Consider the following 24,502-nt stretch of genomic DNA (forward strand, 5'->3'; position numbering starts at 1 on the left):
TTGGAGACAGCATCTGATTATATACCACAGACTGACCTTGAACCTTTGATCCTCCTGCCTCAACCTGTCAAGTGCTATGGTTTTAGGAATGCACACACTTTTTACAACTGCTTTTGAAGCAGAATGAAAAGTTTGCAAACTTAGTTCTTTTGACATTAGTATTTCCATAATTGCTTGTAACCCTAGCTACTCAGGAGGCTGAGATCTGGGGAGAATCACAGTTGGAAGCCAGTCTGGGCAGGAAAGTCTGAGACTCTTTTACCTCCAATAAATTACTCAGACAAAGTCTGAAGAGGTGCTGTGGCTCAAGTGGTAGAGTGCTAGTCTTGAGCCAAAGAAGCTCAGGGGCAGACACCTAGGCTCTGAGTTCAAGCCCCAGGACCAAAAAATTAAAAAAGGTGTTTAAACTTGTTACAGTTTAAAACCTGAACCCTTATCTATCATGGGAGTTACATTTCCAGAGACTCCCATAACAGGTAAAAATCTAAGTAGCAGCATTATATAGTCGTCCCTTGCTGTATTGTATTGCGGCTTACTTTTTGTTCCTTAGCGAATTTTCACCTCTGGCGGGAGCCTCTGGAATGTAGCTCCTGCAGTAGGTGAGGGATCACTATTTATGTGGGGTTTTTTTGTTTTTTGTTTTTGTGTGTTTTGTTCTGTTTTTGGTTAGTTGTGGGGCTTGAACTCTGGGCCTGAGCACTGTCCCTGGGCCCTTAAGTTCAAGGCGAGCACTCTACCACTTGAGCCACAGCACCACTTCCAGTTTTTATCGTGGTTAATTGGAGATAAGAGTCTCATGGACTTTCCTGCCCAGGCTGGCTTTGAACCTTGATCCTCAGATCTCAGCCTCCTGAGTAGCTAGGATTACAGGTGTGAGCCCCTGGCACCTGGCTGTTTATATATTTTTCTTAAAAAAACTCACAGTACAGTGAAGCCACAATAAGTGAACTGCAATATAGCAAGGGATGGCTGTTTTTCATTAGTTCTTCAAAATTCTCCTAGAGCCTTCGTTATTAACGCCATATTTTGGCTTGTGAAAGCCACTTTCAGCTAGATGTAGTAGTGCATACCTCCAGTCCCAGCAATTCTTAGTGGCTGAGGTCGGAAGTTCACTTGAATCTAGGAGTTCAAGACCAGAGATTCCATCTTACTGAAGGGAAAAAAAAGTAAATAAGAAGTAGTTCTCTTTTGCTTGATAAAATTTACTTTTATTATATTTAAAATGAACTGATGGGACATTAAACCCAGAATGTACAAATTGAAACCAGAGAGCAGTAGGTTTTAATACTCATTTGCACCCTTAGATGTGGAATGTAAAGTTTTGCCTTTCCTTTTTGCTTCTTCAGTTGGCGTATTGTATAGTACAATTTCTGGAAAAAGACCCTTCACTCACTGAACCAGTAAGTGTTTCGTTATAGTTTCAAAAAACTTCAGAAAAACCACTTTTCCTGAATGTGTATCTGAACAGTTATATACCTTTAATTTTTTTTTCTTCTTTTAGGTTATTAGGGGGTTAATGAAATTTTGGCCTAAAACATGCAGTCAAAAAGAGGTAAGTGCATACTCTCGAGTGTCAGTAACTTACTGACAGTAACTTAAACTTTGTAAAGCCAGACATTGGTCTAAATGTGTGAAATCACATCTTTCCAACTGTACTGGTGCATGTCTGTAATCCCATATATTCAGGAGGCAAGAGGATTTCAGTTTGAGACCATCCCAAGCAAAAGCATGAAACCCTGTATTAAAACAAACAGTAAAATTCCTCTGCCTCCCCCAACAACAAGGCCTGAGAGAATGGATCTAACCTTTAGTACCATCAAACATGTGCCCGTGCATGTGCACGCACACACGCACGCGCACACACACACACACACACACACACACACACACACACACACACACACACACACACACACAAATAAACCACAGATATAATTCCATCTAAACCATGTAGCTCCATGAGGCAGGGCTATTAGTATTCTCATTTTACTGGGGATGAAATTGAGGCTTAGAGAGGTTAAGTAGTCCTCTCAAGTACACCAGAGGAAAGCAGGTGAGTAGGTCAGGAGGCGCCTCCAAATGCCTGTATAGCATGCTTTTAGCCTGTGCTGCTAAGCCTTAGGTAACACCAGGCCAAACTCCTGTTGTTCACTTGTCACTGTCCTTGTGACCTTCTGCATAGCTTGGAGATGGTACTGTTGGTGTAGAGATGGTAGAGCATCTCTGAAATCATACCTGCTGAAATCCCCCCCCCCTTTTTTTTTTTCTGGGTCCGGTCGTGGGGCCTGAACTCTGGGCCTGGACGCTGTCCCTCAGCAATTCAGCTCAAGGCTAGCGCTCTACCACTTGAGCCACAGCACCACTTCCGGCTTTTTTTCTTTTTGCTTAGGTGGTACTGAGGAATCGAACCCAGGGCCTCAGGCATGCAAGGCAAATGCTCTACCACTGAGCCACCTTCCCAACCCCTGAAATCCCCACTTTAAAGTACAGTATAGGTGGGATCTTACTGTGTATTATCTTAATATACAGCACAACTGTAGCTTTAGCCTTTTATAGGTGGCTCTGAAAGGTTCTGACCTATAATCATTTAGAGCTTTGCTGAGACCTAAGCAGGCAGGAACTGTGAGGAGTAGTGAGTCTCCAGCAGGAAGCTTGGGTGGAGCCTCCTGGCTCTGTCTCAGCCCTACAGCTACTCTCTGAAAGATTAGGAACTATGTGCAGGGTGGCCTGGAAACAGAGGTCAACTGTTAGCCTTATATTTTTTTGGAAGAGTACACGCAAAGGGCATATAGGAACAACTTTTTTCAATCAGCTTTAATTTTCCATCCCTTGCTTTACACAATTTCAGAATGCCATCTTTTCTTTTTCTTTTTTCTTTTTTTGCTTTCCTCTTCCTCTCCTCCTCCTCCTCCTCCTCCTCTTCTTCCTTCTTCTTCTTCTTCTTCTTTTTTTTTTTTTTTTGTGCCCTCCTGGGGCTCAACTTCAGGGCCTAGGCACTGTCTCTTACCTTTTTTGATCAAGGCTAGTACTCTATCACTTGAGCCACAGCTCCACTTCTGGCTTTTTTAAAATGGTTAATTGGGGATAAAAATCTTACAGATTTTACAGACTTTGAACTCAGATCTCAGATCTCAGCCCCCTGAGTAGCTAAGATTACAGGTGTGAACAGTGTCGGGTAGAAGGTAATTTTTTTTTCTTTTCCTTTTTTTTTTTTGGTGGGGAGAGGGGTCCTGGGGTTTGAACTCAGGGCAGGCCTTGAACTTTTGTGTTCAGTGGTAGTGCTCTAGCAACTTGGAACCACAGTGCTATTTCCAGCTTTTTGTTAATTAATTGGAGATACGAATTTCATAGACTTTCCTGCCTGGGGCTGGTTTTGTTTTGAAACGTGATCCTCAGATCTTAGCCTCCTGAGTAGCTAGGATTACAGACATGAACCATTAGTATTTAGCTCATCTTATTTCTTTTTTTTTTTGCCGGTTGTGGGGCCTGAACTCTGGGCCTGGGTGCTATCCCTCAGCTCTTCAGCTCCAGGTTAACACTCTACCACTTGAGCCACAGCTCCACTTCTGGCTTTTTCTGCTTGTGTGGTGCTGAGGAATTGAATCCAGGGCCTCATGTGTGCAAGGCAAGCACTCTACCACTGAGCCACCTTCCCAGCCTCTATCTTATTTCTTAATACTGTTAGGTAAAATTAAATTCTGCATTACTCCCTACCCCATGTATCTCAGATCTAAAAACAGTGTCATTTTTCTTGTTACTGAATACTTAATTTTTTCCATAATTATTCCTCATGGCTAAATAGGTAATCCGTTTTTGTCATCACTTTTCTGTTATATTTAATACATTTAACAAAATCTACTGTTTTTCTGATTCCCTTTTGAAATCTGAATGCTCTGTTCTCTAGGCACACAGTGCAGGAGCCATGAGAATTATTGGTTTTTATGGAGAGCAGTGTGTGTGTGTGTGTGTGTGTGTGTGTGTGTGTGTGTGTGTGTGTGTGTGTGTGTGTGTGTGTGTGTGTGTGTGTGTGTGTGTGTGTGTGTGTGTGTGTGTGTGTGTGTGTGTGTGTGTGTGTGTGTGTGTGCGCGCGCGCGCGCGCATATGCATGCATATATGTGTGTGTACATGTAAGGATAAGCATAAGCATAGAGAATAGGTACGTTTGTGCTGATTGATATAATATCATTCGTTCATACAGGGGAGTGAACGTATTCTAGTCTCTTGCACTTTTGCTGTTCTGCTAATGTTTTGTTTTTGTTTTGTTTTGTTTTTGGTCGGTTGTGGGGCCTGAACTCTGGGTGCTGTCCTTCAGCTTTTCAGCTCAAGGCTGGAGCTCTACCACTTGAGCCACAGCACCACTTCTGGCTTTTTCTGCTTATATGGTGCTGAGGAATCAAACCCAGGGCCTCATGTATGCAAGGCAAGCACTCTACCACTGAGCCACCTTCCCAGCCTCTGCTAATGTTTTTTTTTTTTTTTTTTTTTTTTTTTTTTTTTTTTCCACAATATTATCTGCTAATGTTTTTAAAGGAGCACGCAGCAGGGAGTTCAGTGCTTGGCCAGTGCCATGGACTTTGGCATGTCATATAGGAGGGCCACCCTCCTGTTTAAAACTAAAGGCTGGGTGGTTGGTGAGGTTGCTGGGCTGCTAGCAATGGAGAGGGGCTCTGCAGGGAGAGTCCATGCCCCCAGGCCTGGTATAGCATGTAAGGCCTCCGGGTTAAAGAATAACTATTCTTTTGGTGTTAGAGGAACTTAGTTTTTTTTTGTTGTTGTTGTTTTTAATTTTTGTTTTTGTTTTTATAAACGTATTTTTTTAATTGTGAAAATACTGTACAGAGGGGTTACAATTACATGGGCAAGATGAGTACATTTCTTATCAAGCATTGTAGCCTCCTCCTTTGTTTCCCCTTCACATCCTCCCCCCCCATCCACCCCACCAAAGTTGTAAAGTTTGTTTTTCGACATAACAACTTGTACATCTTAGTGTTGTAATGGGTCCTCCTGTATCCCTGTTTTAGCAATTTGTTTTTTCCCTTCCCCTCCACATATACCAACATCAAATACAGTGCAAGCAGGGGTTATACCATGGGGGAGGGACATACAAAGCAACAAAGACATATCTTATAAATATGTTAGAAACAATCGCATGAAAGATCTCTCTCTATTTTTTTTTTTTGTCAGTCGTGGGGCTTGAGCTCTAGGCCTGGGAGCTGTCCCTGAGCAATTCAGTTCAAGGCTCATGGGAACTTAGTTTTAACAACATAGACCTCATGGTGAATTCCTTGTGGAAGGAGCATCCCCTAATAAACATGGGATAATGGCCTGGTTCATTTGTTTTTACTTTTATGCATATATTTTTCTTAAGATGGTGTAAACTCATTAGGCTTCATTGAACCTGTATTTTTTTTGAACCTGTATTTTTTTAAAAAATGAAATAGCTTAAATTTTGTGTTTTGCTTTTACTTACAGGTCATGTTCCTTGGGGAACTCGAAGAAATTTTGGATGTGATTGAACCTTCACAATTTGTTAAAATTCAAGAACCTTTATTTAAACAGATTGCCAAGTGTGTATCTAGCCCCCATTTTCAGGTTAGTAGAAGACATGAACCAAAGGGACCTGTACAGCCTGAATTGTTTTGGTTACGTTTCATTGGTGTTGGAGTGTCACGGCCCTGGCTGCGTGATTTTATTTGCTGTTTTTGCACATGATTGTGGCATTGTTTTAAATAGTAACCATGGGTCATTACCACGTGCCTCCCAGCGTGTTCTGCCACCCCTGCGAGAAAGGCATGCTGGCTTTCAGATTCACACAGGTGAACACCAGCTTGCTAAGTACCAAGTGGCCTGTTGTGTTTCTTGAGTGAGTGAGATTGAATGCCAAATAATGATTAAAAAGAAAAAGACAAACAGTGTTCTATATTATGCTAGATGCTTTACTTATGTTATTTGTAAGTGTCATTATCCTTTGATAACCACATTATTATCACATTATCCACTTGTCCAGTTCTTGAGATGAGGCTCCGAGAATGCTTTGCTCAATGTCCTAATGTTATAGGGATTAAGTAGAGTTAAATTTTGATCTTGGATACAGCTTCTTGGTGAAGCTCTGCCTTCCCATGGACTGCTCTGCCTCCTTGTGGCTGCTCAGGGGAGCACAGGGAAGATAAGCCTGAGTGTCTATCCTCACCATGGCCCTTGCTGCTGAGCTGTAGAACCTGTACAAGAGAGAAGCAAAGAAGATCAAGGTTGAACACATTTTTTGTCTTGTCTTCTGGCTGTCTCACCAGAGGTCCATCTCACAAACCTGGAGGGTTGACTACATGCTGCTTCACATCTTGAACAGATTATTCTCATTTTAGCTTACATCATTGAAGCACCCGAAGGAATCATTGGATAGTGGACTTTTCCCTCCGCTGTCAGTCAGAGACATTGGCTGTTACTTCTGTTTTAATTTTTTTTAATCTAAAGTTATGTTAGTATGTCAAAGCAGTGATCTTCCAGCAATCTAGTACTTGTACCACAAAGGACAAAAGGGGTAACAAAGTAAAAACTGTTAGATGGAGTGTTCACATGAGATAATGCATGTCTGAGTATAGATAGAAAAGCTGAGAATTGCCTGGCACCAGCGGGCTCATCACAACTAAAGAGGCTGCAGTGGGGGAGGATTGAGATTCACACCATGCCAGGAAAGAGTTCAGGAGACCCTATCTTAGCTAATGGTTAAGTAGAGTGGCAGATACATGGGAGGCTGAGATCAGAGGATCACAATTTTAGGCCACCCTGAGCAGAAAAGATTCCAAGATCCCATTTCAGAAGAAAAAGCTGGGTGTGATGGTACATTTTTGTCACCAAAGCCATGTCAGGAAAATGTAAATAGGAGGACTGCTGTCTAGACCAGCCAAGTGAAAAGCAAGATCAAAGCAAAAAAGACTGGAGCTATACCTCAATATTAGAGCTGGTACCTAACAACCATAAAGCCTTAAGTTCAGCCCTTGTCCCCGCAATGGTGGAAATAGTATATAGATATTTTGAATATTACAAGGACCTGTAGCACTCGGGCAAAGGTCATTTGCCTTACTTTCCCACTTGAACAGAATGTTTGGTGTAATGAAGCTAAAGAGTAGAAATCTCTCATGTGAACATCACTCGGGAGGTTTAAATGATGCTCAGAACCTTAGATGGGAGAGACATGTTGGTCAGCTGAAGATACCCTACCAGAGGGCTGGGTACCAGTAGTTCATGCTTATAACCCTAGCTACTCAGGAGGCTGAGATCAGGATTGCAGTTCAAAACCATCTGGGGAAGGAAAATCAGCTGGCAGACAGCCAGAAGTGGAGCTGTGGCTCAAGAGTAGAGCAGTAAGCCTTGAGCACAAAAGCTGAGGGACAGTGACCAAGTGGTGAGTTCAAGCCCTAGGACCAGTGTGTGCATGTGTGCTCACTTGCATACATGTACTCAGATGCAGGCAGGCATGTGCGTGCAAGTGTGCGTGCGCGCACGTACACACACACACACACACACACACACACACACACACACACACACACACACACACACACACACACACACACACACACACACACACACACACACACACACACACACACACACACACACACACACACACACACTAGCCTAACAGAATATCATGGGCTGAATGGCTTAAAGGACACAGATTTTATGTGTTCACAGTTCTGGGGACTGGAAGTCTTGATGACGGTGCTGGCCTGGTGGTTTTTAATGCTGTTTTCTGGCATGTGTGTTGTCTCCTTGGTGTGTTCTCACACAATCCTCTCTTGGTGTGTGAGGTTAGATTGCTTTGTCTGCTCTCTCCTCTACGTCTATCCATCTTTCTGGTAGGCCCCTGCCAGTTTGCACTGGGTGGGGCCACAGGTATGCCTCTCTCTAGCAGTGAATGGTGCTGTCCTTAGGGATAACAGTAAAGGGGTTTAGAGCAGAGCATTCAGAATCTGCTAGCCACATGACCTTGTGACAGTCAGTAGCTTTTAAGCCTCAGTTTCCCCAGCTACAAAGTGGTTGTGAGGCTTAAAGGAGCTTGTGTAGCACTGTGCCTGGAGCATAGTAAATATTCAGTAAAAGTATTCTCTGGACTCTCAGAGTCTACTGCCTAAGGAATCTCACAATTTGTTTTTGAACCGAGTTGAAAAGGGACATGGAAAGGTGTTTTCACATTTGACTATATGCTATGGTGTTACGTGCTTTTTCCTTCTAAAACCTAAGTTCTGAGCCAGGTGTCGGTGGCTCATGCCTATAATCCTAGCTACTCTGGAGGCTGAGATCTGAGGATCATGGTTTGAATCCAGCCTGGGCAGAAAAGTCCATGAGACTCATCTCTAATAAAGTACTCAGAAAAAGCTGGGTGTGGTACTATGGCTCAAGTAATAAATAGCCAGGACTGTTGGCTCACAGCTGTAATCCTAGCTACCCAGGGGGCTGAGATCTGAAGTTCAGGGTTCAAAGCCAGCCAGGGCAGTAAAGTCTTGGCAAGACTCTCATCGCTAATTCAGCACTCAAAAATTAGAAGTGTCTATATGGCTCAAGTGGTAGAGGGCTAGCCTTGAACCCAGAGAGGCTCAGGGACAGCACCCAGGCCCTGAGTTTAAGCCCGACAACCAACTAAATAAATTATTAAAAAAAAAAACACTTAAGTTCTTCATTTGTACAGAGGAAGGAAGACAATCCTTTTTCCTTTCCTATATATGTATACACTTCTTAGAGATTTTAGATTTTGTTTTGAGGTATACTTTTAAAATCATAAAATCCAAGATAAGTAACTCAGGCCCAGAAGACCAAATTATAATAACTTGGTAACATGGCAAGCAGAGAATAGAGACCTGAGATGGCAATGAGTACGTGTTGCATCACAAGCATCTCTGAGGTCAGAAGCTAAACCCTCTTGGTTTCCCCTGTTTGAAGGAGCTCTGGTCCTAGGCTTGAGTTCCTAGCCTTTGTGCTTTGCTAGCAGTGTAACTTTGAATGAGTTACCTGATCTCTCTGAGCCTTTGTGTTTTTCTCTTAAAGAGAAAAACTGGCTGGCAGTAGAGATAATGCATTCTAGACACAGTATAGCTTAGGGTCTGGCCACAGGCAGTGCTTGGTAAATGTGGCTGCCACAGATGGCTGTCTGTGGGTTTTCCTGAGCACTGTTGCTAAACCCCAGCCATGTGCTGGGCTCTAGGGTTGATCTGAAGCATGAGAATAAGAGAACAGAAAGAGGATCTGTAGGAGGAGCTAGAGTAAAGGGGATGGCCCGGAATGTAGGGGAACCTACAACTCAGATGAGAGGAGCAGACATAAAGGAGAAGATAAACTAACAGGGAGAGAAAGTACAGTTTTTTCTTCTTGAAGTTGATGAACCACTTTAGAACTTCCTAGAGCTCTTAAAATCTGCAAGTATATAAAATGTGATGAATACTTCATTTTACTTTTGCTTGAACTATTTATAATGCTTTTGTTTAGATAGCATGTAATTTACTTTTGTTTTCTTCTCCCACAGGTGGCAGAAAGGGCCCTCTATTATTGGAATAATGAATACATTATGAGTTTGATAGAAGAAAACTCTAACGTTATCCTTCCCATCATGTTTTCCAGTCTTTATAGGATTTCAAAAGAACATTGGAATCCGTAGGTTTTTCAGTGTCCTTTCTCTTTCCTCTCCTCCTCTCTGCCCTCCCCTTTCTTCTTTGCTCTTCTTTCCCTTACTTCTCCTCTTTTGTTTAATAAACTCTTGAATGCTAGGTGCCAGCTACTGTATTGTTAAAATAGCTATTGACTTATGTGTGAAGGTAGCCAGAAGTATGGGGATGTGCTGGAACCAAGAAGATACTGATGCGGTAGTAGTGCTTAAGTGGATCTTAAAGCACCTGTTCAATCATAAAAAGGCCAAAGCTAACCAGATACCAGTGGCTCACATCTGTAATTCTAGCTACTTGGGAGGCTGAGATTCAGAGCATCAGGATCAGGATCAGGCCAGCCCAAGCTCACCTCAGCAGCCAGACACAGTGGCATGCATCTTTTATTCTAGCTTCATAGGAAGCCTAATGGGTTAAATGGGTACTCTATACCCAAGCACATGCCTTGGCAGAAAATAAAACCCTATCTCAAAAACAACTAGCAGGCTGGAAATGTGGCTTAGAAGGTAGAGTGTTTGCCTAGCATGCATGAAGCCCTGGGTTTGATAACTCAATACCACAAAAACAGTAAAAGCTGGAGTGGTGCTGTGACTCAAGTGATAGAGTGTTAGCCTTGAGCAGAGAAGCTCAGGGACAGTGCCCAAGCCCTAAGTTCAAGCCCTAGGACTGGCCTCCCCCCAACCCCCCCCCCCCCAAAAAAAAAAAACTAGCAAAAATCAGAGTGGGGAGCTTCAGTTGTAATCATACAAGCAGGAGGACTGAGTTCAAGTTCTAGTACTATTAAAAACTAAAATTTCAAAAGCACAAAACCATTAAAAAGTACCTGTTCTGAAACCTGTAAGTTTGGGAGGGCAAATAATGAGGTATTTGGGGAATGGTGCCAGAAGATGAGGAAATAATGAAAGATGGATATGGTGGGAAATGGTCTGAATAGATTAGCATTTTATGGCAAAATCCATTTCCCAGCAACCAGCTCAATCATCAGATTCTATAGGAGAAAAAAAAATTAAGAAGTTTAATTCAACCCTAGGTCAGGCATTCTGTGGCCTTATACATTTCTGTATGTAATGGAAGGAAATTTTTATATGACATTAAAAATTAGTAGGTAGAATTCAGTGCATCATATTTTTGTCTTCAGAATTTTTGCATGTAACTGCAAAGCATCATCTTAGTTTTCAAATTTGCCAGATTTTATTGATAGACCTTAAAAAAAAAAAACCTCAAAAACAAATGAACAAAGGCATGTTAGACAGTTAAACTTCATTCTCCAGATGGCCTCTTGAGGGCCTGGGGAGGTCAGGAGGAGCTCTGTAATGCTCTGAATCCTATACTTAGTGCCTCTCCATCACCACCCCTGGGAGGAAGGACCTTCTAAAACCTTAACCAAGAACTTAATTCTCCTTCCTTTCACGTAAATGTTTTATTTAACATATATGCCTTCACTTCTGCTGATATTGTCTGATCCTATTGGAAGCATATTCATTGCAAAGTGAGGGAAGGCTGTATATATTTGCAAAGGGCAAAGCAGCTGAGACTCTTAGTCTGGAGTGTAGCAGGCCTCACACTATCCAAGAGCGTATTCTTCTACTTGATAAAAATGGGCCACTATTTAGGCTGCTTAGTTTAGGCTTCTTAGAGCAACCAGCAGGAGCTGGCCAGTTACCAGGAGGAACTAAGCAGGAGTGGATGCACTGAGTAAATCACAACCAGATCGATTGCTTATATAATTGCCCAGCTTAAGGGAAATGGATGGACCTAGAACAAATCACTTTAAGTGAGGTAAGCCAAGCACAGAGAGACAAATGATGCATGCTTTCTCTCATATGCAGAAGCTAGAGCTAAAATACCCCGAGACATGATAAATTATATAGGACTCTTAAGCATTCAGACACAGTGAGACCAAAGGAGGATATTCTTAGGGGGAACACGAAGGTGCAATGCCTGTGTGCCTCTGATCATAAGAAATAATATTGATTAAAATGAACTCCAGGAACTAGAAACAAGAAATTTTTCTTCATTGCTGTTTTTGTTTCCTTTTTCTTTTTGTCTTGTTTATCTGGTAAAGGGGGGCACAGAAATGGAGGGACAAAGGGTGAACAAATGGAGTAGTGGTACTAGATACTATGCTGAAAATGAACTATATAACTTGTGTGTGGGGACAGGAGGGAAAAAGCAAGGGAAAGGGTGACATTGTCAAGAAAAGAAATGTACTCATTACCTGACTTGTGTAATTGCAACCTCTCTATATAACCTTTATAATAATTTGAAAAATTAAAAAATAAGTAAATTGCCTAGCTTCCAGAAGCTGGGTATCATGTCTTTTGAGTATGAATAATTTAATATATAATGCATACGTACATAAATAAATATGTGCATGTATATGAAATATTTTGCAAATTTAGACCTCTAATGGTAGTCCTGGTAGTCCTAACACAGATGCTGTTTTTAGGGTTATTTTATACCTGCCTGTGGGTTTTTATTTCTTTTTTATTTTGCTGGTCTTGACCTCTGGGCCTGGCACTGTTCCTGAGCTTCTTTGGCTTAAGGCTAGTGCTCTACCACTTGAGCCACAGTGCTACTTCTGGCTTTTTCTGAGTAGTTCATTGGAGATAAGACTCTTAAGGACTTTCCTGCCCGGGATAGCTCCAAGCCACAATCCTCAGATCTCAGCCTCCTGAGTAACTAGGGTTACAGGTGTGACCCACTGGTACCCAGCTTATATACCTGCCTTTTGTTCAATAAAGTTTAATCAGGTGGCCATAGACTAGTTTATTCTGGGTATTACTATTTTAGAAGGGGAAAATTAGATTGTTCTAATTCTGCTACCACTTAAGAAGAATGTAAAGTTCCACATGAAAATGAACTGTAGGTCATTTCTAGTTGGTCCTAGTAACCAAAGGCTGAAAAGAGAATTCAGTAAAGAGCATGTTAAGACAAAAGTTACAGGGGCTGAGAAGAAGGCTCAGTGGTAGAGTGCTTACCTTGCATGCATGAGGCCCTGGGTTCGATTCCTCAGTACCACATAAGCAAAAAGAAAAAAAGCTGGAAGTGGCGCTGTGGCTCAAGTGATAGAGCGCTAGCCTTGAGCTGAAGAGCTGAGGGACAGTGCCAGGCCCAGAGTTCAGGCCCCACAACCAGACTCAATTAAAAAAAAAAAAAGACAAAAGTTATGTGTAAGGCTAACCATGCTCCCTCTCCTCTGCTTCACAGGGCTATTGTGGCGTTAGTGTACAATGTATTGAAGGCGTTTATGGAAATGAACAGCACCATGTTTGATGAGCTGACAGCCACATACAAGTCAGATCGTCAGCGGTAACTTTTTAAAGCTTTTTTGTCTGCTGTGCATAAAACCTTTGAGTTCTTTCCTTGTTCATTGCTGAAGTTGTTTAGATGCACACCAAATCACAAGTTTGTTCGCATATTCATTTTTGCATGCTCATTTGCTGTATATTAGTGTATCACCAAGTACTAAAGCTTGTGACAGCCTTCTTTTAATAAAGACTGCTTTCTTTCCTTCTTTTATTTCAATTCTGTCTCTGGGTTAAGAGCCTGGCACATAGCTGGTATTGCAGGCCCACTTAGCGAGATCATCAGGTAGCATTTCCTCTGATTCACTCCTATGGCTACCTTACTTGAATTCAGCATGGGCCAATGCTGTACTGTGCTCCAGCAGCAGGATTGAGAAGGCTCAATTTGTCTAGCTTTTCGGTACCGAACTTACTTTCTGTCCTACAACCCAACAAATCTATTACAATGTAAAGAGCAATGAAAATAATATGGAGGATAATAGTCTGGTAATAGATAAATCTTGACTCTAAGAGAGTCTGTGACTCGAAGAGAGCAAAAACCAGAGGAATCCTCTAGTGTCAAAACTTACTAAAGCCTTTTTTGCTTTCATTTGCATGAGACTTTTTATTGAATCTTATTCCTTGTCCATTATCTCCAACTTTCCAAAATACATACATGGAGAGATTAAGGAAAGTCTACAGAGAGCTATCAGTTGGGTGTGTGGCTTGGCTCTGATCACCTAAAAGCAAATGCTGGTATTACAGATGCTAAAACCATGGACCTTTAAAAAATACCAGAGCTTTGTGTGCATGTTCAGACCCAGGAACTTGCTGAGTCTCTTCCCTAAATTCTGTGTGATTTCCTTGCTTCTTTGTGTTGCCAGATTTTGAATGTGTTATTTGTGTTGTATTGATAATAAAATCAATGAGGGGAAAGGTTTGATGGCCAAGGGCAAAGATTCATTGTAGGGATGGCTTTTAATATGGGATATGCCGTGGCACACTTGTAGCTTAAATAACTTGTAATTCACTGCGTTCGCAGTTGTTGCAAATCATTAAATTTGTAATAGCCTTCCTTGCCTGAAACTTAAATTAAAATCTTTTGAAAATGTTAATTTTCAAAAAGCGCTCAGAAGGAAACATTAAAGGGTGCATAGTGTATGACATTTTGTCTTTTAGAACAATAGAAAGCTCACTGTTATTAGCCTAGTTAAGCAAGGATTAAATCTGTAGAATTCCATCAAGAATATTGAAGAAACTGCAAGTGTGGCTTAGTGGTGGGCAAGGTAGCCCTGTGTTTAATTTCCAGCACTACCAGTTTTTTAAAAAAAAGTGTGAGAAGGGAGCCTTTCTAAAAAACTTATTTGGTTCATTTGTTTTCTGATATTTTATCTAATCCCTTGAACAAGATAAGAATTAACTAACTATGAGTTTGGTTCTAATATTCTGGCATGCTAAAACAGCTGATCATGAGTGGACTTTCTTAACAAGAGAAGGGTTTGTTAAAGCAGAGGTAACACTTTGCCAGTGAGCAACAGAAGGGTGCACCAAGCAGATGGAAACATTGCTTTCTCCATGGATGTGGGAATGAAGAGCTCAATACTGTTCTGTCAGAGAAGAACGTCAGTGGAACACTTCCCTTCTGGATGGCAGGGAGCTCTGGTTTTGGTTCAGAGCATATTTTTAGGTGTTACAAATCCCCAAATGGTGGGCGGAATAAGTAGTTAACACTGTGAGCTTCATGTGCCAACGCTGTGAGGTTCATGTGCCAACATGAGTGCTGTGTAAAATGGAAAGGGGAAGATGGTTTGACAGAATCCTCAGCTCACCGTGTGGTTAAGTCTTAAAATCCCCACCTACAGGGAGAGAGAAAGTGGGAGAGAATAAGGGTGACAGTTTCAGAAATATTTAGAATTTTTGAAGCTAAAGTTGTCAGTCTGAAAACTGTATAAGTCAGCATAAATTTCATCTGGAGAAAAAATGCACAGGATAAATGGCATTGAACAGCCCAGAACTACTGATAGAAAATTGAATGGAATGCTTCAGCAATAAGATGACAAGTGCCATAGTGATGGCAATATTTGATTTAGACTGCAAATGAACACAGTATGAACCTGATCCATATGAGTTGATTTTCACTTGAATAAAGTTCCAAACCCTTCTGCCTCCAGTCAAAAAGGTCAGATGGATCTATGAAATTGATTTATTTGAGGTCAAATCAGTATTCTCTGAGAACATTTATTTGGACTTAGGATTATTGCCAGACTGTAATGAGAAAACAAAAAGTGCTTATCTGCCTGACAGCTTGCATACAGTGCCATGTCTAGGCTCCATCATGACTTACCCAGTCTGGCCTCTTGTTCCCTGTTGTGCATACAGGCTTCCAGGGTCAAAACGACCAATATTTGTATTATACGGATTGTATGTCCCTTTCCTTGCAGCAGGGGGCAGAGGTGTTAAGCACTGTTGAAACACTGTTAAATCACTATGGGTGTTAAACATTTATTGTAAGCACCCCCTTTAATGTTTATTTTTCCTTTAAACTGTTAGGGCTGGGGTAATTTGACTCCCTAGTAACAGCTATTAGACCCTCCCCTGGGACCCCAGATGCCTGAGTGAAGGACTGTCAGTACAATACAGCCATCAGCTGTACTGTCCCTGTGCCAGCCCGGCTGCTTTAAACACTTAACACCTTGAGGAAGCCACATGACAACCATAGATACTTGCTACCAAGCACAACTCTGGTTCCGAAAGGTACTGCTATGAGTGTATAACACATTGCACTTAATATAGCTAGTTAAAGGAAATAAGGCCTAAACACACACTATTAATTATGAAGATATAACTGCCTTAAAATTGAACATTCCTTCAAGACTGTTGGCATAAGAATCTAAAATTACTTGGATTTCTCTGGAATTTTTTGGGGGGTGGGCATGAAGATTAATTTCCATTTGTATAAATGTTAATACATTTCAAAAGTACTGGTGGTGACATAAAGTATGAGTCTTGGAATTGCATCCAGAGTTTATTGAATGCATGAGGGTTTCTCTTGAGTAATTGTACTATGGCTGAAGTGAAAGCTTTGCTAAGTGAGGTAGTCCAGGGACTATGAGCCCCAGCCTTCAGGAATTATTTGAATCCATATTCATGTAGTTACCTGGGCTTTTTTTTTTCCTGGTTTCCTACACCTTGAGAATATAAAGAGATCATGTAGTGAACTATTTGTAATAAATGTGAATGAATTTATCTAATTTATAATGTCTTATGCTCTGTAATTGTGTACTTCCTGTTGGTTTGTTCAGAGGGTTGTGTGGTTTAAACTCAGGGCCTCATGTTTGCAAGGCAAGCACTATACTACTTGAGCTATGCCCCTCACCTTTTTTGCTCTAGTTATTTGCTTTTTATGTAAAATTTCCCATTTTTGTTCTGGGCTGATACCAGACCTTAATCATCTTGTGTAGCTGTGGGGTCACAGATGTGTGAAACCATGTCTGGCTTTATTAGATGAAAGTTTGCTTTGAACCAAGTTCCTCCCAATTTTTCTTTGTAAAACAGCTGGCATTACAAGAATGATCTATCATATCCAGCTTTCCTTTCTTTTCTTTTTTTAATACAGAAATTTCAAAATGTTTTTAGCAAAGTAAAATTAGCCAAATCTACTTTAGGCCATTAGTTTTATCTGATTTTATTTGAAAGTCTGGAAATCATTCAGAAAATTAATATTGAGCCCAGTTTGAAGGATTGGTATTTATAAAAACACATCACAATAATATCATCAAATCCCATCCAGGTGATTAATTAAAACGGAAATCTCTAGGTACTCCCACACAGTGAGACCAAAGGAGGATATTCATAAGGGAAGAACACAAAGTCACAATGCTTATGTGCATTTGATCATGTAAAATAATTTTTATTGAAATAAAATCCAGAAGGGAAAAAAACTCTGAAATTACAAGTTTTTAGAAAATGACTAAATAGGAAAGTAGACATAAAGGAGAGAATGTATTTTCTTGACCTTGTACATTCTCTGTATATGTCTCATTTCTAACGTGTTTTGAGAATGGATTTGGAGAAAATGTTAGCTTCTAACTAAGCCCAAAAGAAAAAGTCACTAAGTGCTCTTGGTTTTAGGATATATATAAATCATCCTAATTTTCGTTGATTGGTAATTTTGAAGTTAATATTCTGCATTAAGTATAAAGGGATGTTAATTTGAATTCTTCAAATAATCTTTTCTTTTCCATTTATCAGTACTTTTGTGTCTATATTGCCAAAAAGGAAACCTACAAGAGAGAAAAGCAAAAAAGAAAAATCCATAAGCTTAATGCCAAACTTTTCAAAGACCTTTTACAATACACATAGGGAAGCCAGGCCTAGGGGCTCTGTAATCCTGTAGGAGGCCAAGATCAGGAAGATGTGGTTTAAGGCCAGCCTGGACAAAAAATTCATCAGACCTTGTCTCAACAGAAAAAAAACAAAACAAAACTGGCACTCCTGTCATCCCAGCTACAGCAAAAAAGTATGAATAGGAGGAGCAATGTCATCTAGGCCAGCTTGGGTAAAATGTGAGACCTTGTCTTAAAAAATAACTAGAGGAGGCTGGGTGCTGGTGGCTCACATCTGTAATCCTAGCTATTCAGGGGGCTGAAATCTGAGGATTACCGTTCAAAGCCAACCCAGGCAGGAAAGTTTGTAAGACTCTTATCTCCAATAAAAGTTACTAAAAAGGCCAGAAATGGAGCTGTGGCTCAAGTGGTAGAGCAAAAAATGCTCAGGAATAGTGTTGAGGCTCTGATTTCAAGACTCATTGGTAAATATCTAAGCATAGGAAAAATAGCTGGAGCTATGGCTCAAGTTGTAGAGTGACTGTCTAGCAAGCACAAAGCCCTGCGTTCAAACCCCATTACTTCAAATAACTCTCCCCAAACGTCCCTTCTCCCTCAACACAGGAAAGTATAGTAAGAGGCAGTGATGGTATAGTTGCTATTTAGATAATCTCTCTAAACATTCTCAGTTGCTTACCTTATGTTCTCTTTCTTCCCCAGTGAAAAAAAGAAAGAAAAAGAACGTGAAGAATTATGGAAGAAATTGGAGGATCTAGAGTTAAAGAGAGGTCTTAGACGTGATGGGATAATTCCAACTTAACAGAAACACGACAGCAACATGACTAACCTGTGGAGTCACACATTTATGTAGTAGAAGATGGAGCAACAGTTTTCTGTATTGTGCAACTTTACAGTAGATTTCACATTTGTTTCATTATTACAACAGCACTGTATATACCTGTCTTTAAGTAAAGGAAAAAAAAATAAGGACTTCAATCCAAAGTTTGGACAGTAGATGGACTTCTCAGAACTTTGCAAACATAATCATTGTTCTAACCCTCTTAAAAAAAACAAGTGGTCTTCAAAGATCTGTTGATGAAATTGCTATGTTTAAATTCCATTATCAGGAGTTCTTATTTATCACTAGCAGAGAGTATGATACAATTTTCAAATGTGAACAATCTTAAATTTAGCTTATCTTTCTGCTAAGCTGTTAAATGTATTTATAGTAAAGGAAGAAAAAGATTGTCATTTCCTTATAAGTCTGTGTAACATCCTCCTTTGGATAACTTGATGAAATTTGACATCTTTTCCTTTTGCACATCTTCATGAGTTGAATGTCCACATAGAATGGGGCTGTGAACTACCAAAGCCCCTCAGGAAAGTTTTGTCTACTGGGGTGAACATCTTTCCAGTAACCAGGTAGTCCTGGCACTCCTTTAGTTTTCAAATTAGGAGTAAAATAAGAGGAGAGGTGATAAACATAGTAGGGAAGGGAATTTTGGATTCATACTTGAGTCAAATGGAGGATCCAAATCAATGTCTTGAATCCTTTGAAAACAGGCACTGGGACACCACAGGCTTCAGTGCCTGACCAGTATTAGTTGCATCCATCCTTGAGCATACATACCAGAGACGGTGTAGAAATGTCACAACATCCTTTTGGACCATACAATGTAAGAAAAACAAACACTAAACAACACACAACCATGAAATTGATTGCCAGGAATGTGAATTGAATTGGGATAAGAGTTGAGCAAACAGCTTGGACTGTTTGGAGTTGTTGCCTTACTTTTTAATATGTATTTATAAAGTATTCCAGCAAAAGAGGATGTAGCCTCTGGGGGGAAAAAAACCCACGTTACAGTGTTTTTTGTAGATTCTCATTCTATATATCATCACTGCGCCAGCCAGCCCTGTTTTTAGCCAGAAAGGATTCAGGATACACATTATGCATCTTCAATTGGATGCATATTCCTAACTACTGTATTTGTTACCAAAAGTGGTTCTACAAATGCTACTGAAAAAAAAATCTGGAAATTCCTAATGTCCTGAGTATTAATAATAAAGTTTAAAAGTGCTTTTATATCAAAGGTGCATCGTGACCAAATTGTTTAAGAAAAACACAATTGTTTCAGAAACAAGATCTAGGGCTGTATTATAGATAGATCTTCTTGGCTTTCTGCTTTGGTATTAGGAGAGGAATCATACCTTGGGTAGGTAAACTGCTGTAAGACTAAAGTGCAGTATGGACTTACCCAACGTGGTTCCATGACTATGTACAGAGAGCTGTGTGCTTTGGCCTTGTCTTCAGGATGCTTTTGCTTGTGGTGGACGTGGCAGCAGTGGGTTGATTTCCTCAGCTGTCACTTCCGGCCATGCTCATCGAATGAGCTGATTCCTGTTCATATGTTGAAATGTGGTAGTAGCAAACGTGAACATATGAACTATTGTTGCTTTAAATAGACAAGTATTATAAATACGGGCTTGTATGTTTTATTCCAGCCATTTAACTATTGAGTAGAATATATAGTTTTATTATTTCCAAGGAAAAGAGGGGGAAAGCCACTGACCTCTTACCCCTCCATAACTCTGTAAAAAAAAAAAAAGAAAAAAAAAGACAGAAACAAAACTTGGCATGGTTAATTCCCCAAGAGAAACTGCAGTAAAAAAAGTGATACGCAATTAATATAATGACTAGATTTTTTTCCCCCTCTAAAAAGAACATTAATAGTGATCAATGTAATCAGTGTAGGCAGAGGAGCCAGAGGTGTAAGATAAGAATAGATTTATTTACACTGATATAAATCTCTGAAACTTGAAAAAAATAGATTTACCACATCTCCTTTAGTTCCTTTGATTTTTAACACTTTAGTGTTGACTGCATTATGTTTCTTTCTGATAGCATAAACTTTTGTTTGCCCCAAAGTCATCTTCACATAGAAGACATTAAAATCACAGGATTATGGAAGCCTATTGGAAATCAATGCAGTCGTTTAAAAGGAGAAAGGCAGGATCCCCCTTTTGCAGCTTACCTGTCCTCAGAGTTAAGGTGAAAACACAGCCCTGATGCCAGACCTGGATATTAATCATTCCAAATGGAAAGGAATAAAGCCAAGTTTTAGACATAGTTAAAGAAGCAGATAGAAGTATCTGTCATCTAAAACTCACAGGCCACTTCTGAGAAGAAACTTTGTCTTTTTGAACCTGAAAGTGACAATGTGACATTGGTCATGTTGTGTGCAGTGCCGTGGAGTAGCGGAGGTAAACTGACTGTTGCACTATATGACATCCGTAAGGACGTACTGGCTGCGTTTGCAGCAGCCCTGCCCCCTTGTCCCTTCCCACACAGTTCTGCTGTTGATTGTGACAAAAATGCATCTTTTGTGTTTTATTTTGTTGGCTTCATAGTTTCCAGAACTATATATAAATATATTTTTTAAATAGCAAATATTGTAGTTACTGAGTGATGATCACTCCACCTTGATCCCTACCATATTGGTTTCAGGGATAGGATTAAGAGTGTCCTTGGAAGAAAGAAAATACACAGAATCCTGTGGTTTAGGGTGAAGCAGAGGCTCAGGCTGTGGGCCTAGAACCACGTGTGTGTGAGGTACCCATGTTCTATGAATCAAGCATGCATTCCTTTCTCTCATCGTGCAGGTGTCCCCAGCTGTTTGCCTGCTGTGTTCAGTGTTTGTCCTGTTCGCCCTTCCTAACATCTGAGTGGTTTTTTTTTTTTTTAATTTTTAATAAAATAAGAGAAAAGAAAAAAAAATCAAGAAATAGTGCCCTTGACATAGCTGGATACTCACAAGCAGGGTTAGCTCCTTCCTCTGTCTTGGGCTCGTTTGCCTAAATGGAAGAATTTAATTTACTTTGTACCTCATTCTAAGTGGGGCAGTCCAGGGTGCAGAGCTAGGAATTGCTGGTAATGCACCTGCTGTCCTGAAAAAAATGTATAGCCCTAGGCTCAAAGGAAAGGAATTTTTAAAAAGTATATTTAGAGCTTCAGAAGCTTAAAAAAATTTTTTTTGGGGGGGACTGGGATGTGGTGGGCAAGGGATATGTGGATGTTAGGATGTTATTGGCATTTTTTTCGTGTCCCAGGGTTTTTCTTTTTTCCTGCCCCCCCCCCCCCTCTTTCATTTGGATGCACTGGCTTAATTAGCCCAGGAAGTGAAGACACATGCTTTTTTGATGCTGTTACCATGTTACCACAAAAATAACAGTCACCTGTAACAACAACAAAAAAAAAAGGTGGCACCAGACATGATCAGTGATGTTTTATTTGCACATGAATATTTTTATTTTTGTATACTGGCTCAGCTGCTTCTCTTGAGTGGAGTTAAGAAATGAGCCATAAAGGATTTTTTGTAATAGGTATATTGGCAATGCATTTTATATTCCTCTATATTTAATTTTGCAATCCTGAAAGAGGGATGGTGCATTTTGAGAGAAAGTTTAGCAGACTTAGATCTAGCTGTTAATGTGTGCTGCTTCTGGTTCATGTTGGCAGCAGTAGTATCTCTCTTGGAAACAAACATCCCATATTAATGGTGTCTGTGAATAAAGCTTTCCTTTTTTCCCATCCCTCTCTACCTTCTCCTTTCCCTTCCCCTGTGTTTTTCTCAGACCCTCCTTACTTTTTTTTTTTTGGAAATCACTTATTGTAAATAAGTTGTAATCCACACCTCATGTATCAATGGGGAACTTTCAAATATAAATATTACCAAGACATTTTCCTGGTTGTTGTCTTGATTTTTGACTGGGTGTAATGAGAATACCATGTCCGTTGCTTTTGGTTTGAGGAGTTTGCTTGCGCTTCATCAGTCTTTTGCTATTTTAGTATTTCATTGTCTTAGCAGGAGAGGGCAGCAACTGTTCACTTGTCTTGTTAGTGATGCTGTGCTTCTTGGTTGGTTTCAAGCTTAGCTGTGAGAATGTACATGTGTCTCTTCAAACAGCATCTGTTTATGGATAGAGGAAAAACGGAGACATTTTTGATATGAAAAGTTGCATATGAAAATGAAAGACTGGTCCAAGCAGACCGTGAAGACTTCTGATCTCCCACCCTATGGAAATGGTACAAATGGATCTTCTCGCACCGGCCAAAACACCACAGAAGGCGAGCTGAGTCTAAACCCTTGGAATCTCAAAATGTTCTTTGGAAATGGTTTACTTTCTTCAAAGTGGTAATAGAAACTAACGTGAAGGTGCTCTCCCAAAGAAATGTAAGCTTCCCTTTCAGAAACATTGAGAGAGGTTCTGTACCTTGGGTGCGTCACAATAAAGCAGAGTGAAGAGTTCGCAGGTGCCCGACTGCTTTTGTTTCTTTCTGGCCTTTGTGGCTTTTTGGTGTCACACAGTAACTTAGTTTGGCAGCAGTGGAGGCCATGTACTCAGGCTTGCTTTGAGACAACCAGATGATGACTAGGGGTGTATAGTAGTATTCATGGGCAACCAAGTGTTCCAAAAGCTAGCCACTTCAACAACAGTGCTTTATTCCCTGTCTAGTCTATGGTCTGGGAAGGGCTTGGGGTAAGAACCTCCTGTTTCTTAGTCCTCAACTGTCACCTGGGATATCTCAAGTGGGGTGGGAAAATTCACTTCTAATAGGGTTCACTCGCATGGCTGATACCTTGATGCTGGCCCTGGGAGTTAGGGGTCTCAGTTCCTCAGCACAGGACTTTATCCTTGAGTTTCCTTCCATTGTGGCAGCTATTGCTAAATGATAGGAAGCTCTTGATCTAAGGTTTGCTTCCATAAATGGCCACACCCATCACTTCTTTCATAGTCTGTTGGTCAAGGAGTTAAACAGCCTGCTCCGGGTTGAGTGGAGGGGACCTGGACCTCACCATGAACCAGTGAGAATGTCATCCTAAGCATTTAAGTCTGATCTCTCTTAGTTAGGTCACATCCAATTTTGGAACCATGTGAAATTAATGTTTTGTATTTAGTTAATCTGGTTGAGGCAAAAGTTGTTAGTTTCAGCAAATTTGCATTTTGAGGCTTAGCCATTTGTTGTAGCAGCTGAAGATCAAGTAAATAGATAACAATTTTAGAAGTTAGACTTAAGAGACAATTCAATGGAATGTCTATTTGCATAATGTTGCCTCTTGCCTAAAAATAGCAAAATGGAGATGAAAAATGTACTGTAAAATTTCTTAATATTTTTCATCTTTTGATAGAACATGTCCTGCAGGTCCCTTGAGCCATTGGAAAAAGACTAAAACATAGGGATAGCTAAGGAAGAGTAAATTTCAAAATTTTTTTTTCTGATTACAGTATGTGCTCATTATATAATACTTTTTTTTGGGGGGGGGTCTGGTCGTGGGGCCTGAACTCTGGGCCTGGGCGCTGTCCCTCAGCTCTTCAGCTCAAGGCTAGCGCTCTACCACTTGAGCCACAGCACCACTTCCAGCCTTTTTCTTTTTGCTTATGTGGTGCTGAGGAATCGAATCCAGGGCCTCAGGCATGCAAGGCAAGCACTCTACCACTGAGCCACCTTCCCAGCCCTATAATACACATTTTTGAAAAGGTAGATCTCCAGCCCACTTTCTTATCATAGCACACACCCCAAGAAAGCCCCACCACCCTTTTTTTCCCTGTGTAAACTTTATAATCTTACCTTCTGCATTTAGGCACACTATTCACCTAGTAGGTAAGTTGTTCTATAGGAATGTAGACCAGTTTTTCCTTCTCAAGTTATTACAGCACTAATTGAAAAGTCTGTCTCCAAGAATTGTTTCGGTGCTTTTGTCAAAATGTCACCATAAAGGTATGAATCAACCTCTGGGTTGCCTATTTGGTTTGTTGCTGTGGTGATCTTATGCCGGAAGCAGTCATGATTAGCTTTAAGGTCTTGAATCAAGCTACCTATTCCATTTTTTTATATATATATATTTTTCCAGGTGTCTCTCGGTAGCCTTGGTTCTTTGCATTTCTACATAAAATTTACAAACATCATTCTGGTTTCTAAAAGAAAAATAAAATGGCATTATGCGGGGCTGGGAAGGTGGCTTAGTGGTAGAGTGCTTGCTTTGCATGCATGGGACCCTGGGTTCGATTCCTCAGTACCACATAAGCAAAAAAAGAAAAAAGCCAGAAGTGGCGCTGTGGCTCAAGTGGTAGAGCGCTAGCCTTGAGCTGAGGGACAGTGCCCAGGCCCAGAGTTCAGGGCCCACGACCGGACCCCCTCCCCCCCAAAAAATGGCATTATGCTTGGGACAAC

The 24,502-nt window shown here is 40.6% G+C and overlaps 1 protein-coding gene across 4 annotated transcripts in view; it reads left to right on the plus strand.

The window, feature by feature from the left end:
* Ppp2r5e (protein phosphatase 2 regulatory subunit B'epsilon) overlaps positions 1-22,577 on the plus strand; it is a 148,190-nt gene extending 125,613 nt beyond the window's left edge. For 3 of the 4 annotated variants that reach the window (XM_070032043.1, XM_070032053.1, XM_070032064.1), the window contains 6 exons: positions 1,347-1,400; positions 1,502-1,552; positions 5,473-5,592; positions 9,521-9,648; positions 12,867-12,968; positions 17,989-22,577. In XM_070032043.1, coding sequence (XP_069888144.1) covers positions 1,347-1,400; positions 1,502-1,552; positions 5,473-5,592; positions 9,521-9,648; positions 12,867-12,968; positions 17,989-18,088 — 555 coding nt within the window. In that variant the 3' untranslated portion in view covers positions 18,089-22,577. The remainder of the gene's footprint in view (positions 1-1,346; positions 1,401-1,501; positions 1,553-5,472; positions 5,593-9,520; positions 9,649-12,866; positions 12,969-17,988) is intronic. The other variant, XM_070032059.1, reaches the window with a different exon arrangement.
* Positions 22,578-24,502: the final 1,925 nt, after the last annotated feature.

This window comes from Dipodomys merriami, unplaced genomic scaffold, assembly GCF_024711535.1.
Source record: "Dipodomys merriami isolate MVZ:Mamm:240054 unplaced genomic scaffold, mDipMer1.0.p SCAF_1, whole genome shotgun sequence".
NCBI lineage: Eukaryota > Metazoa > Chordata > Mammalia > Rodentia > Heteromyidae > Dipodomys > Dipodomys merriami.